This window comes from Seriola dumerili, unplaced genomic scaffold, assembly GCF_002260705.1.
Source record: "Seriola dumerili isolate Sdu_G_001 unplaced genomic scaffold, Sdu_1.0 BDQW01001387.1, whole genome shotgun sequence".
Lineage (NCBI taxonomy): Eukaryota > Metazoa > Chordata > Actinopteri > Carangiformes > Carangidae > Seriola > Seriola dumerili.
Genome location: NW_019175642.1, coordinates 290,967 through 307,737, shown reverse-complemented (window position 1 = coordinate 307,737; position 16,771 = coordinate 290,967). Strand labels below are relative to the sequence as shown.

The 16,771-nt window shown below is 38.1% G+C and overlaps 2 protein-coding genes across 3 annotated transcripts in view; one reads left to right on the top strand and one right to left on the bottom strand.

Annotated features, from left to right (window-relative positions):
• LOC111238487 (hamartin-like) overlaps positions 1-7,505 on the bottom strand; it is a 31,730-nt gene extending 24,225 nt beyond the window's left edge. For both annotated transcript variants that reach the window (XM_022768026.1, XM_022768027.1), the window contains exon 1: positions 7,455-7,505. The gene's annotated coding sequence lies outside the window, so the exon portion shown is untranslated. The remainder of the gene's footprint in view (positions 1-7,454) is intronic.
• Positions 7,506-10,409: 2,904 nt separating this feature from the next.
• Positions 10,410-14,602, top strand: gfi1b (growth factor independent 1B transcriptional repressor). Its single transcript, XM_022768024.1, has 7 exons — positions 10,410-10,691; positions 11,104-11,204; positions 11,615-11,794; positions 11,903-12,129; positions 12,234-12,371; positions 13,362-13,527; positions 14,023-14,602. The coding sequence occupies exons 2-7, from the start codon at positions 11,111-11,113 to the stop codon at positions 14,199-14,201; spliced, it is 984 nt and encodes a 327-aa protein (XP_022623745.1). The 5' UTR covers positions 10,410-10,691; positions 11,104-11,110; the 3' UTR covers positions 14,202-14,602.
• The last annotated feature ends 2,169 nt before the right edge of the window (positions 14,603-16,771 follow it).

Genomic DNA, 16,771 nt, shown 5'->3' with positions numbered 1-16,771 from the left:
CTTTCAGACGATGGCTGCTCCGGCTCCCATGAGGTCATCACATTAGACAACTACATATATTATCACCAACACTGTGTCTAGATTTCTCTGCAATTTATAGTTTTACTACATATAAAAAGATACAGTGTTTTTGCTACAGATTTTACAGTCTTACTGAACTCTGTATAACAATGGCAAATAAGCTTCAGTCTTAGTCCAATTCAATTTTAAAGCCACTGATAATTTCACAATTTTTCACTTTCTCTGCAATTCCATCTCTGGTTTGAGTACTTTTATTTAAAGAGACCCTGATGGTGACTTCCTGATGAGGAACCACATAAAGGACTGGGGCTGTTTTCATGAACTGACAACAAGGTTACATCTTAGTGAGGTCATGTTTTGTTAGGGTTGTGTCAGGATAAATGTGAGTGGGAAAAGTGAAAGAGCAGCATTTATCCCAGCCACATTACCACCGCTGAGGAGCCCTTATGCAAAGGCCTTAACACCAAACTGCTGAGGCTGTACTGGGCAGCTTCCTGGTGGAACTTTGCTGGATTAATAAAGATTAAACAAACATTATGAAAACGATAATTGTAAGGTGTGTGTTGGCCATAATGGGATTAACTGGCACAAGAAGCAAAGATAGCTAACAGGTGTGAGCTGTCCTCACTTGCTTGCTAACTGAACAGACATACCTAAATTAATAATCATTATAAAACAAGAGTTCTTTTTAAGCCGCTCTGATCAATAGTTTTATATTAACTATGGATTAAAATGGGGCATTTGTAGTGATGAACCCAGCTCTACAAAGTGTTTTAGAGTCTTTTAACTCATTGTTTTGGTTTTATGACCCTGAACTTTATTACTCTCATTTATTTATTTTATTTCTTCACTCTCATCAGCTTGGTTTTCAGCCGCATCAGGCAGCTGTTCTCAGCAAAAACGCTCGTAAAACCTGTTTGCTAACATGCTTGCCATAGCAATTTTATAAGATGATAACACATCAGTGTTGTTGTTACAGCTTGTTGCACTGCCAGGTCACAAAACAAGATAATCTATTATAGAATTAAGGAATTTTTGGTATAACACGCAGAAAGATTGCGAAAGGCTAAATTTTGCTCATGAAAACAACTCAACTCAGCAACTAAGCCAACTTATAGCTAATGAAGACTGTGGGATGCAGTTGAAAGCTGAGTAGACTGAGCAAAGATTACTTTGTCTTACTGAAGTTAACTTTGGGAATAGGGTAATTCCATATAAGTATAGGGTAATTTCATTCCAACTCACCCAGAACCAGTTCCAGTTCATGGATTTTCTTGAAAAAAAGATTCAGGTGAAAACTTCTATTAAATACATAAGACTTGCCAAATCCTATAGCTCTACTCCAAATACTTGTTTACTTATGAGTTTTTGAAGTTTGGGCCTCTGAGCTGAGATAAAATAGAGCCTTTATTAGGAATAAGTACTTTATTAGTCCCACCGTGGGGAAATTTGCAGTGTTACATCAGCAAAGTGGACAGTACAAAAAGGACTGAAAAATGCCTAAATCAAATACTTAAAATTTAAAAAAAGATAAACACTAGAAAATAATATAATATGTACAACCTAAATTTCATAATTTTCTGTAATTCTCTGTGTATTCTAAGCCTCAGCAATTGCTTATTTTTCACAGGATTGGGTTTGAAATTTGTACTGAAAATCCAAGAAACTCTAATTTTCAAAAATCAACATTGTGGCTAGTTTTAACTTTCTTGCAACCAAACTTTGATTCTGTGTAGTGTTAATATAGTTTTTCTATCACATCTACAAGTTACTGGTCCTTCATAAAAACTGAGTGCCACAGATCTTTCTAAATGTACTGTAGCTCCAGAACTGAAACCCTCACTTCTTAAGATATTTGGGCTGTATATTTTCCCAAAAACAAGATTATTTTAATTTTCCTTGAATGTTTTTTCATGGGAAAGTGCGAATATTCATTGGAGATATATAAAAAAAAATTAAAAGATGTTATATTACGCCATCAATTAATGATTTAATAATAACAGACCTAATTTTTCATCCATTTCACTGGCTGTCAGTTGTTTCATTTCATAGTCAGATATTTATACTATGTAGACTTCAAGGTTTTCTATGTCTGTGTGAGACTTATTGAGCTTGTTTTTCATCGGATTCAGAGACATTTGGACTTTGGAAAAGTACAGGTGCTAGTAGTAACACTAACAATGGCTCCATTTTATTCAGGTGTCCCATTAAGCCCCGACAGTGTGACAGTGAGCCAGCAGGAACAACACCAGGACCCTTTAATTGAAGCAGCTAAATGGAGAGGTGTGGAACCATTGTTAATGTTAACATTTATCCCTGTGTTTTCCCCACTGTGACAGCTCAAAACGTCTCAAGCATTGTTCCTCCTCAGGAAAGCACAAACTCAACATTGACACTTCTCGCGGTAAACACCACACAATATGTGAAACACTCAACACATAAGCAGCTGGGATAGAACTAGCTGTTAAAACACACATTTCATCACTGACCAATCCTACTGTTCAGTTCACGAGTTGAGAGTATTATAACAGAACCACACACAGCTTCGCAAACAAAAACAGACCTGAACGACCACAAATACACAATGAAGCACAAATCAAGACAAGTTCAGAGAACAGACTTAGAACGGATTAATCAAACAAATTAGGCGGAAAACCTCTGAGATGTAATTAAGACAGTGTGACAGATCCCAATACATGACCTGCACCTTAACTGACCTCGCTAAAGCCAACTTATTTCAATCCTCCCTGTTTACCACCAGTGCTTTGAATGAGGATTTGAATTCAAGAGGTATATTTAATAACCGTCAAACCAAAGCCAGAATTTGCTTTAAAAATACACAAACTTGCCTTATGTGTTAACCATTTCAGGTTATTAGTCTATCAGTGGTGTCTGTGATACATTTAGGCTAGACGCTGAGTCAGTCATTAAAGTAAAGGAGAGCCGTGCAAATCTCCATCTGAAAAACAGGCATAAATAATCCTGATGGGCAGGTCATTATCGTCAGGGTGTCTGCACCGGTGGACCCAGCAGCTTATTCCCTCACAGGAGTTATGAATCAGCACCAGAGATCTCATCAGTCTTCCAGATCTCCTTTCAACACTTTCGCCGCCGACTCAACTCGACTGATTAGAATCCTAATATGGTTGAAATTGGTTGTGTATTCTTTTTTTTTTTTTTTTTACACAAGTTCACAGGCTATAAACTATTTCATTAGTGCAGAATATCCAATCTTTCAGCATATAGTCACATGCTATGAAAACCAAGATAACAGGAGCTTATTTAGAAAGTGAGACAAGATAATATGCAGCGTAATTTATCTTATTTCCTCTCATGAAATCTCATGTCAGATAAAGACGCTGCCCTCTGGGAAGAAACATGGCAGTATGAGTCTCCTCCAGCTTCTCTTGTTCACAACAAATCAAAACAAGGCGATAAAAGCTTGAATAAGTTCCTGTTTGTTCATTCGCAGAAGTCGTCACAACGCGATTGCTTCCCTGTTATCAATGGACTGCTCAGTCATGGGGTTTCTGGGAGTCAGGGTGTGGACGGTGGATTCAAACATGGCTGTTTTTCACACTCTTCTTCTTGCAGGGACAGGTCAGTGGCACAAACATGAGCCACCCTCAGTGTGGTCTCAGGCAGCTTGGGAAAACGCTCAGGAGGACACAAAGAAGCTTTATGCAGCTCAAGCGCTTCCATGTGCACGCTGGAAATAACATTTGGCTATGTGCAAGCTGTTACCAACAGGCTCCTTTTCTCCTGCGTGAATATCTTAAAGCAGTTTCAAAAAAAAAAAAAAAAAAAGAGACAAACAGCCTGCTCAGTCCATTTCAAGAAATTATTACCATCAACCTAACTGGCCTGTTCAGTTTGGACAGAGAGGCTTGTTGCAGGAAATAAAAGGAAATAGAGATATTGTAGTGCTTTAATCAAAAAAAGGAGCGTTTAGGGCAACAACCAATGAAAAACATCTTTTTCATTATCAGTTTCTCTCTTTATTATTTTTCTCAATTACTTGTTTAGTTTATAACATGATTAATATTCATCACATTTTTCCAGAGCTCAGTAACGTATTCATATTGTTTGTTTTTTGTCCGAGTAACAGTCTCAAACCCAAAGATATTACATTTTAGGGATGAAATTAATGATTATCTTTTTTTTTTTGGATAATCAATATATTATTTCTAATCAATTCAGCTTTTGGACAATAAAACCCCAGAAAAGACTGAAAACTGTCAAAATTGCCTGCACTCCAAGGTAACTTCTTTAAAAGTCTTGTTTTTGTCTGGTCTACAGTACAAAACCAAAGGCATTTCATTTACTTCAATCTGAATTTGTCACCTTTGAGAAACTGGAACCATAAAATGTTCGGCTTTTATTTTCTTGAAAATGATTAATCGATTATCAAATTAGTGGGTGATTAATTTTCTGTCGACCAACCAATTAATTAACTTGTTGCACCTTTATTCAATTTACAATGATAAACTAGAATTACCGCCTTGCAGTTGTAAGCCTCCACAACAACCAGTCAAGTCACAGCTTACATCCATGTCTGTGCAGAATCACAATATGCGTAGTGAAGACTTTTCCCGGCAATACCAGAAAATTGACCTTTAACCAACAAAATCTAATCAGTTCATCCTCAAGTCCAAGTGAACGTTTGTGCCAAATTTCAAGGAATTCCCTCAAGGCGTTCCTGAGAGACTGCTTTAATGAGAATGGGACGGATGGACAATGATAATGGGTCCAGCCACAGCTGTCACCGGCGTGGAGAATAAAAACAAAGAAAAGCAGCCAACTGTCAAATTTGAGAAGCTGGAACAAGGGACTGTTTTGCATTGTTGCTTGATAAGGGACAAAAACGATTATTCAACATAATAAGAGATGAATCGATGACATGGTTATGAGCCTACACATGTGCAACTTTTACAGATAAATAGTTTAATTCAGAAACAATAGCCAAATTTTAACTTACTTTATAACAATTCTTAGATTAAATGTTAATTTAATACGCCCTAAAATCTCAAACATGAGTATATATAAATAACAGGAACAAAAAACATTGCATTATTATTTAAACATGGTCAGTTTGTTGGGAAACTGCAGTGTAGGGCTGGGCTATGCAAAAGAATTATGTCATAGTAAACAGAGGAAGGTCTCTGGTATTTATCTAAATATCTGTCAAGCTAAAATCATCAGTCATGTGGTTTAGTTTATGTTTATCTAATTAGGCTGACATGATCAACTGGAAGCTTCATTTTTTTGAGTGACAGCATCAGTATTTAAGAAATTGAGTAATTGAACAAAATTGTGGATCACATTTCAGAATTAAAAAAACTTCCCCCAAACACTAGAAAAACAAACAAACAAAAAAAATAGTTAGGGCCAAGTGGGTTTCATCTCAAATTTCTCAGTGCTAGAAAACAAAGGCACGCAGTATGAAGACATTTTATGAGCTCAAATTAGGGTCAATAAGATTTTGAGCTTGTAAAGTGATGTTCACAAATAATTCCAAAGTGTGTTGTTGTAAATCAACCTCTGTAAAATAAATCTGCCTGAGAAATTCAACTTTGTACATGTGTAGAAAAGGGTTTGTAAAAACAACAGAGAGATTGTCTGAATAAAAACTCAACAGAAGAAGTTGAAGTTCCAAGTATGAATTTCGACTCTGTTTTTACACCTGAATCTGATTGGACAGCTACAGCCTAATCACAAAGCAGAGTCCAATCAGAAAGCAGGCGTTATCTTCATCTCCACTGCAAGTACTGAAATGTGTAGTAGGTTTTCAAGGTGGACAGTGGGTTTGCATAAACCCACAGCACATTATCTTTATTTTCAACAGCATCACAAATATAATTAAACCCCCCCTGAATCACGTAAAAGCCCACGCCATCGTGCACCTTTCAGAACCTTTGGCGGAGATGAAGGTAATGGAGCCAACTGCTCTCTCATTGGACTCTGATTTGTGTTTGGACTGTCACTGTCCAATCATATTCTGGTGTAAAAACAGGGTCATAATTCTGTTTTGACACAGATGTTCACAAAAGCACAGTATCTTTGAGTAACCTCGCCACTGATATCATTTGTTCACAGATTTTATTCACATTCCGTTCTTTAACAACTACAATCTTTGGACTTATTTGAGAACATTTTATTCGAGCTTCGGGAGCAAGTGGTAAACTGGAACCAGTTTACATTCCCTGGATATCCCAGAATCATTTGCTCACCCATGACAGGCAGCTTGAGCTGCGTTACCACCTCAGGCCCCTTAATTTAGATCAGGAGACAGCCATCTTATTTTAGACTACGTTTTATTTTGGCAAATTCTTGCAAGACTGTTTTTGATTAGACATTAGAGACTGTAGGTATCAAAAGTTTAAAATGATCCAAAGCCCTACCAAGCAGGTCGGTTTCCAAAGCTCTACGTAGCAGGTAGGGCTTTGGATCATTTTAAGATCCATGGCCCTAACAGAGTATGATTTTAAACCATTGTATATAATCAAATGATTTGTAAGACTTTACTTTTTGGTGTCCCTAATTCTGAACACAGCCCTGTTAGCATGAAGTTAGTATTTTTGATAGATTAGGCAAAGCATAGACAGGCAGACAACAGATGCAGGAACAGTGAGTCCAGTACAATGTGACAGAGGGGTCGAGAAGGTCAAACTTTAAAACTAGTGACCCATTTTGTCTCCAAGATGGCAGCAGAGCCTGAGTGATGATGGTCGAATAAACACATATTAATAACAGGTACTAATGACTGACATGATAACGGGAAATGAACTGTCTGACTGAATTCAAGTTTGATGCAGTTGGTAGATAAAAGCAAATGAGCATGATGCAAAAAGCTGCACCACATCCTAATGCTGAGATGCAGAATGAGACATCAAATAAGCAATTTCAACACACAGAGGCCTTAATGGCACTGTGTTGTAGTGAGGTGCACACTGAGGGCAGTGCAGAGCCCGGACAGGCTGAGGAGAGAGGCTGGAAAGCGGCAGGGCTGCTGCTGCTGTATGGGGACTGACCACTGGCTGCTGCCTGTCGTAAACAACTCGCAGAGAACAATGGGCAGGGTTGGGTTTACTTTATCCCATTATAAAAATATGTCGGCAGCCTTTCTCTGCCGAACCGAACACCGCCTCAAAATGCACCGAAAACGCAGATACATTCACGATGATGCGTTTAAAGCATCAACATCTACTAAATCAATCACCGGGTCTTTCGGAAAACAAGTCAGTCCCAACGCCGAGAGCTAACGTTAGCTGGGAGCAGCGACCCACACTCGGTCAGGGATTCATCTTGCCTGTCAGCCGTGCTCAGACGGCGGGGAAGCTAGCCGAACAGCCCGTGGATAGTAAAACAAGTCATGTGCGTTGAGATTCGCTGTAAGAAAAACACATTAGATGTAAATAATCGGACCTGTTTACCTGTTAGAGTAGCTGCACTCCACAGGGCGCCGCCATCTTGAACACCTCACAGCCCATCCCACCGCAGTCAGCCTCCGCTGTCGGGCTGCATGCAAACTAATCCCACAAGTTAGCGCCCCGTGAGTCGCAACTGCAACTTTTGCGATTAATTTACCCGCAAAACATCTAAAATAAGTTTGATAAATTACATCTAATAACTCAGAGGTATAATTTCCATCTGTGCCTCGCCAGATTCTTCGCTCTGTTGGCCCTACTGCAAAGCTAAGATTGTTTTCCCAGTCACCCCATTGGTGGAAGGATGAAGTGTGTGTAATGCGGTTTCGCGTGACCCACATGTGAAGAGCGCACGCGCAAATTAGAATTTGTTTTCACCAGGTAGTTGAGATATGTGTATGGAAGCCCATAATGCCAGGTAAAAATACATTTAACAAAAGTTAGGAATAGCAAAATTAGAAATTCATGGTAGGCTAATATGATGAGATGCTAACTCAAAATTATCACATAATGACTCCAAAATGTTTTTTTCTGAGTCAGATTTATAGTAATTCAAATGTTTGACTTAAATACTAATACTAAATAATAATTTGGACTAAGAAAATATGTAATCATTTTTTATGTTAAAATTATGACATAATAAGTTACAATTTTGACCTAAAAAGTAATGATTTTGACTCTGTATATTTTACATAAAATGTCAAAAAATATGACACACTATCTCAGAATTTTTACTTGCCATGAAGATTTTTATTTTAGCCACCCCTGTTGTCTTTTCCTGGCAGAAATGGGTTTCCCTACAATAAATTGTAAAGCTGAACATGTGTTTATTTTACATTCAGATTACATAACATGACTGGCATCATTGTTACTAACAAAAGAGCTGCAGCTTCTTTCTATCAAAATTATTTCATTCAAACTGCTGGCCTGACAATATGTGACATTTTTGTTTGTTTTGTCTTGGCATTTAAGATTTAGTTCATGTCATCTGCTAGCAGGATGAAAATTGAGTAGCCTAGAAGTTTTTACTTACAAATTCAGCAACACATGAGAAAAATAGGTTAGAGGAGCCAAAAGTTACGTAGTAGATAGTGTAAAGTATTACACTGAAGTTAACTGGGTGCTGCCATACAGCATAAACTAGACAGCAGAGTTCTATAGTTGTTAGGTGACATTAGCTTGATTCAATTTGATTGTCATGGTACAAGTGCCAGTGCAATTAAATCCAGTATAGCATCTAACCAGGAAGTGCAAAGGGTAGCCAAGAGCATACAGATATAAACACAAATGAATATGTTGAGATGTGCACTATGCAGTAGAATAAATGTAGCTAAATGCATAATGCAAAAAACATGATGCCAACATGTTAAAATGCCAATTCATTTACAGGGTGAAGTGAATGTTTGAAACGGACATCTAATTAGTTATTTTTAACCTTAATGAATAACTACAGAATAGGTTAACGAGGCATCCTGCTCTTTTACAGCAACACTTGCCACTAAAAAGATAGATAGAACAAGAACAAATAGAATCACAAACAGAACCACATAATAAACAAACAGGTCTAGACAAGGTTACCAGTGTAGTTTCAGAGGCCCTCACCACTTTAACCAGCCTCATATCAGACAATATTGACTCCACCAGTGGCTGTGTGTGTCTGTTTATATATCCCTGTTTCAGACCTGCAGCTCTAGTCCTGCAGGAGTAGCATGCGCTACCTATGGGCAGTAAAAATTATAGCATAGTATTATAAGTAAATAAAGAGGAGTAATATAAAACCTGCAGTTTCTAAATTCTGATATGCAAGTTAGGCAACATAAATAATGGAACTGAGAATTGAAACTGAGCAAGGTTCCACATGAAGCTTCATTGTGAACCTGTCCATCTGACAAGAAAGCAACAATTTATCATGAATGATTTTCATTATTAAAGGCAATGTGCACAAAAGTACATATGTAACATAAAGGCTTATTAAATTTAAAAGTGTGGAGAAATAGTCACTGAACCTTTTATTACTCCTAAACTGATTCAGATAGCTTTTCATCTGTTGTTGGTAAAAGTTTTCCATCTGTCATTATCCATTTCCACCTTTAAGTGAATTACACATTTTGTCTCTTGTAGAACAGGTGTAAATGACTATTTTAACAAAGGTTATAATTACCCTATATACTAATGGTTCAGTCGTCTGTCAACATACATGTAAAATTTTAAATCCCTGAAACCTATGCAAGTGTCCACAAGATGGCGTACTTGCACTGCTTCCCTCATGTGAATCCACTTCTCAAAGTGTTTCTCGGCTCTGCCACTTGCTGCCTTTTTACTGGACTCTGCAAGGTGACATGATCATTTTTCATTTTTCTTTTTTTTTATTGTTTTATTTTCCAAAAAATATTTAACTGTCCATTTTGTCGTAGCCTATAATGTCTATCTTGCTCTTCGGTATCGCATGCATATGTGACATTAGCCTACAAGTATCCTGTAAAGAAATCTGTCATGAAAGAATATCGATAATGCTTTAATAAACACAGACAAAAGTCAACAGTGTTAATTTCCAGGACTGGTTTGGTGTGTGTATCTTTGGAGGTGCTGCCTTCTCATATGATCTTTTGGCCATTTAAATCCTGCACACAAGTCATACACACATTACTTGGAGTAAATCATGTAAATCAAACATTGTTAGGTGGGAATAGTTTGTTGGATTTTTTTTTTTTTTGGTTGAAATTCTTACTTGTTTTTTACTTTTTAACGTTAACATGTATCTTTTTCTAAACCTATGTTTGCTTTCAAATTAAATGTCTTTCTAAGATCATTGCAAATATGCAGTAGGATGCAAATAAATGGTCTTTCGTTTGAGGCATTAACATTTAAAAAACTTCAAATCTCTCTCTTTAATCCCAACATGTGTTTCTGGGAGCACTTGGTGTTTTGTGTAACTGTTGCAGGGGCAGCACAGGCCCGGTGTTTTTCTAGGCAAATTTCCATCTGCAGGTTGGCCTTTTCATTGGTTGCAACCACACTCAGATTCCCCTGCAAAGTTATCTGATTGAAAATCAGGGAGGGGAGAAAAGAGACAGCAACAAGTGTGATGGTTATACACTGCTTTGCTTTTCTGACTTTTGGGAAAGGATTTAACGACACATGAGCCGTCTCCCATCTAAAGAATAAGGACGTTATTATTACTACTTTATTTATTTTTTTAAATTACGACGCCTTTTATTTCGACGGGAACCTGCTCGGTTAACGGTGAGTAGCGCCTGCCTGTGAAATAAAAGTAAACCAAGCTAAAGTGAAACTTTTATTAGTTTTTCATGAATGCAAACTGAGCAAATGTCTACAATGTGGTAATTAATTGCAGTTTTTTTTGTCTTCCAGCCTGTCAAAATATAAAGAAAAAATATTTTCTGTTAATCAGTTAGTTAGTTTACCATATGGATAGCCTAATATAATTGACTGCATTAAAGCAGAGTAACGCACCTGTAATTTCGGCGGAAAGGATATTGCGGAGGTATCCGGATGATGTTAGAATAACATGTTGGAAAGTGACAGTTTTGTTTAGTTTTTTACAAATATGACATGATAAACTTCTTTATTAACATCTATTCTAAATTCCTAAATAAGTTGTAAGAGTTAACCTATTGGCGTTTGTTTGGTGTAGAATCAACATGCCCCGGTCATTTCTGGTGAAAAACAAACGATGCATGTCCTTCAATGTTCACCGGTCATATGAAGACGAGCCGAAGGCCCCGATATGTACAGGTGAGAATCCAAAAAACAATGATTTTATCTGAATACATGAGGGATACAATGTTTAGGAAATTTCAACTCCTGCTGTCTGCTTTTATTTCCCTATATACCTATTTTAAAGCTGCTTGCTGTGTTTGAAACATTTGCATGGACGTCAGTTTTTAGGCAAATTTTTTAAAAAAAGAAAAAAAAAAGGTGTATGTATTAATCATGCATCTGCCATTTATTAACTAATACATCAGTCTCTAGTTGTAAATTTCTAGGTTTAGCTCTGAATATCTACAGAATGTCTTCAAACAAAATGTCCTCTGAGAGGAACTGCAGGGTTTTGTTATTATAGGGTGTTTACTTGCTGTCTAATCACGCAGGGCCATGACTTCTGCTTGAATCAATCACACTTTTTATTTGTTGTGGATTTGCAGAAGTCCCACCGGCTGTTCAGAGCACAGACTCTTCAGACAGGCCTCGGTCAGAGAAGCAGTTTCCCGATCCAGATCGCAGTTCATTAGAAAAGGAGGAGACGGAGCTTGCGTGTCCCTTACCTGTTCATCCAGAGCCGACCAGACCTCCTGCAGCTCCCACACAGCCATACTTCCTTACTGGTGAGCGACCAGTGCATTCATCCCCCATCTTACTCTACTACGTCTATAGCATAACTTTATATCAGAAAGGTAACACATGGTTCTGCGTTTGCTTATGTGCACCCTCAGAGCCTCACATGGCAGAATTCCCTCCTTACTACAAGCCATATGCCTGGGAGCCCGTGCATTCCTCCTACGAGCTCCGTCAGATGAGCTTCAGCCCCACCGTGCTGCAGCATGCCAGCTCTCTGTACGGCACCCACATCAGCCGCAGCCCACAGCCTCAGCAGCCTCTGGACTGCAGCACACACTACTCCCCCACCTCTGACACCTACCACTGTATCACCTGCGACAAGGTACGCGCCGCATGTCGGGCCTCACGCCTGCACATACAACAACTATCTGTAGAGTGATTTCACTTTGTCAGCAGGCTTTATTGATGGACGAACTTTTCTTTCAGGTGTTCTCAACACCCCACGGACTGGAGGTTCACGTCAGGAGGTCGCACAGTGGGACGAGACCTTTCGGATGCAGCATCTGCAGAAAAACCTTCGGTCACGCAGTCAGTCTGGAGCAACACATGAATGTCCACTCTCAGGTACATCAGTGACTCTAAACATCATAAGATGCGTCATTTTAAAAGGTGTAGTCCAACTATTTATAGCACTTTAATAAAGTTTGGAGGACTTGTGAGAGACAGTTTCAAAACAAAACTAAATGATCAGAATTAAAGGGGCAGACGCTGAGATATTCAGACGTTTAGTCCCAAGTGTTGATTAAGCTTCGAAAATGCTGGATCCTACACTTCCCATAATGCACCACTCTTCATTAGACCCTCACTGTGACACCATCAGAGTTATTTTCGCAGATGTGCCAAAGCTCCTCCAGACAGAAGACATAATACAAATGTTTTTTTTGCAGACTGTGTATTACTCACACTTTCAATAAACAAATTGATCTTGATGTGTAAAAGTGGTGACATGCCCCTTTAAAATCACAATTAATTAATAGTGATCAGTACTAATCATGCAACTAATCCAAGAAGAAATCTGGCTTCAAACTACTCTTTATAACATGCTGGAAAGTACTGTATGTTTAAAACTTTTGAACTTGAAGAGTTAGAGACACAGGAACTAATGAATTGAAGTTCTGACTAATAGTTAATAGTTAATAGATTATTAATTTACATAAAGTTAATTAAAAGATTAGTTGATTTCACTAAATCCCAGAACGAGGTTTTACAGTGTTTAACTGAATAAAAGCAACTCACTGACTTTTAATATCTTTTATGACACTGACAAGACAATCTCACCACAAGGTCCATTTAGTAGTTTGTCTGGGGCTCTCAATCATATCACGTGGTCTTCCTCCACATGAAATTTTCCCAGTTGTGAAGGAATTGTAGATATTCTGTTTCTCATCTTATGATTGAAACAACTACTACAGTACTGCTACAGTAAATGAACCTTGCAGTGAGATTATTTTGTCAACTGTTGTTTCCAAGACAAGAATGAACTTTGAAGCTCAGCATTTGTGACATCCTGCTCTCTCATCTAACACTTTTCTTGTGCTCTTTGTCATTGAACAGGAAAAAAGCTTTGAGTGCAAGATGTGTGGGAAATCATTCAAGCGCTCCTCCACCCTCTCCACACATCTGCTCATCCACTCGGACACCAGGCCTTACCCCTGCCAGTACTGCGGCAAGAGGTTCCACCAGAAGTCCGATATGAAGAAGCACACGTACATTCACACTGGTAAGTATCAACATGAAGATTGTCTGACAGACATATATTTATGATACTAGTAAAAAAGTAAAACTGTCCATGTCTCCTCTTGCTGTAATAATCTGCTTTCCAAGTGCAGCATGCAGGAATTGTTTCCAGGAGTAATATAACTGCTGATAAATCAGAAAAAGAAACTTATACAAATGTCCTGTCGATTTGCATATCTGGTTTTCCTGCTGCGTGCAGAGCTCTGTGAAAGGAACTCTATGCAGTCCACATTTGTTGCCAATAAATGTTTGACAAATCTGAACAATGGCACTATTCTTCCCTCATTCATATTAGTGCAAAATTTATTTTTTATGGTAAAAATACGTGGCACCATTTTAAGTGCAGATGACAAACCTGATTTTCCAGAATTACAGAAACGGAGTCATTGTGTTATATCGTTTGAGAACGATCCAAGATTTGACTGTGTAGATTTCTCACTGTTTTTATTTATTTTATTTATTTTTTTACATTTTATAGGTGAAAAGCCGCACAAATGCCAAGTGTGTGGTAAAGCATTCAGCCAAAGCTCCAACCTGATCACCCACAGCAGGAAGCACACAGGCTTCAAACCGTTTGGATGTGACATTTGTTCCAAGGGCTTCCAGCGTAAGGTGGATCTCCGCCGGCACCACGAGAGCCAGCATGGCATGAAGTGAAAGCCAAACTCAACAGTAGCAAGTGTTTGTACACATGTACAATTAATTTCTGTTTCTGAAACGACCAGCTGATGTTAATGTAACCTGAATATCTTTACAGAGAAAAGCACAAGAATAAGAAAGCTGTGAAATCAAATTCTGATTGAAGGCAATTTAACTTAAGAAAAATGTCATCTGTGTCATAAAGAAATTGAGCAGTTAATTAGAATGTATTTAATTAATATATTGGAAGTTGTCTTCTTTCAAAGATGTGTTTATATGTGGATGAATGGGAGATTTACTGATGTCATTTTTGATTTCCTATATTTAATTTAAAATATGCTTGAGCAATGTAAATTAGCTTGATTCTGTATGTGAGTTGATAAATGCTTTCCTTTGAAAAATAAAATGTGAAGTGAGAAAGAAAATTTTTGGTTGGTCTCTTTAAATAAAACTCAATGAAGAAATGCAAAGCGAAATGAAATATACAATCCTTCACAGCTAGAAGGTAAAACACACGCGCGGTGTTTGTCTAAGATGACGCGATGAGCACTGCAAACACACTTTTTCTCACTGTTCGGCCCTTTCAGGCTCTTTCTGTGTGTTTTACTGAGTCAGTCTCCTGTGGGTGCAGGATGTACAATAACTACATGACTGTGGCCTCAGGTGAAAATCTCTTGCGGGACCAGAGATAGCATGCATTCAAATAACACACCCGGAACACCATGCAAATCCAAAGGCTGGAGCGCTATTCATTCCTGAAGGCCGACTAGAAAGAGGATGGAGGAAATTTTTTACGTCGCCCAAATTAGATATGCCAATGTGCCCTGTGCCCAGCTGCTTCCTGGTTATTGCTGAAGAGGCAAATCCAGCTCTATAATCTCGGTAAAAAATCAGAATTGCACAAACTGTCACAGACCATAATGAATTTTGTTCATGCACCCTTGTATATTTGCAGTAGTGTCGCTGCTCGGCCTTTGCAGTGAGGGATACAGGGATTAATACGAGGCTGTGGAAAAAGGGACTGATTACTTAGTCAACTGTCACCACACCCAGCCAGCCTGTTGGATTTACTTTAACTCACCACCTTCCTCAAACACCAAACCTGTTAGGACATTAAGCTGCTTGAGGCAAATCAGATCATCATCATCCCAGCCTTTTAAATCTGACAAACACTGAGTGAAGCTCAGTCAGAGTTTGTAAAAATTAGTTTTTAAGGTAAGTTAGACCAACTGCTGATGCAAATTCATGATAATGATAACAGCCAAATTTGGAGTAATCTTATGAACAAATGACTTTTGGTATTGTGTCACACACATACATAGAAAAATTAAATGGCTAGTCTCTTTAGTTTTTACTCACCTGTGCATCAGAATATTTCAGGGTTTTGTTGAGCCATTTCATGGACAATGATAAATAAAAAAAAAAAATTAAAATCATCATAGTAATCATCATAACTGATCACGATTTGAACAGTAATAAAGAAAATGGGATCAAATCCAGATCACACAGCTCAAGACAAACGGTTCTCCTCCTGCACTATTTACATAAAATTGGTTTCTACTTAAAAAAATTCAAAGCCGATATCACCCAGAACCTTCACCTCTGACGATCTGAGAGTTCAAATTTTAATGTGACTAAAAGCCTTTCTGCTAATATCAAGCTTTTTAAGTTAAAGGGGTTATATGTAAGTTTTGCTATTGCTACATAGCCAACGTTAGCATTAACAGCTGTTTATTTACCAGTCTAGGAGAACCGTTGTGAAGTCAGCATCAAACTTCATTCCTTCACTCACCAAGAGCTGTCTCCAGCGGATTAAACCAAGCTAATATTACCTCTTCTTTTGCTTCGATTTGTATGCTAACATTGGTTATATAGAACTAGCAAAACTTAAAAATAGCTAATTAAGTTCAATGAGTCCACTCAGATCGTGCAAGCAAATCATTGGTTCACTACTAAAAAAAGGAGTAGGTCTACTACTTTCTTGTCTCACACTCTGTTAGGATATTGATGAATCACTTTGCTGTTGGAGTCCGCTGCCTTCAGGGAGATGTGGCCCTAAACCTGGCTTCTCCTCACCTGACCCCACGGATCATGTTGGAAGGCATGTGTTGACAGAGATGCACTTACAGCAATGTTCCTCCTGTCTGGCCCAGTGAACTGCATCTGGAGTAGCCAAAAATCTTTTAACTTTATTGGGCAGGTGATGCCGAACCTGGACAGAGGTGAGCTGATCTAAGAGGTGACTAACTCTTTTTAGGAAGGATATTGTACGTTGAATGTGTTGTGTGTATATGTCAGCAATAATGTGTGTTTTATTGTTATGTTGTTGGAATTACATTTTGAAAAATGTATTGCATTGTGTGTTTATCAGTAAGCAAGACACAGTTTGAGTGTTCTCAACTTAAATATTCATTTTAAGTAGAAATAATTTGTCTTTTAGTGTTTTGAACATAAAATGTTACTTACCATCTATTTACTCCAACAAATTAGTTTCTCAATCATCCATTACTTACATTATTTAAGGTAATCAGTTGCCTCACATGTTTTAAGTCATGTCAACAGAGGAAGTATACCAGCTCTAAACCGTG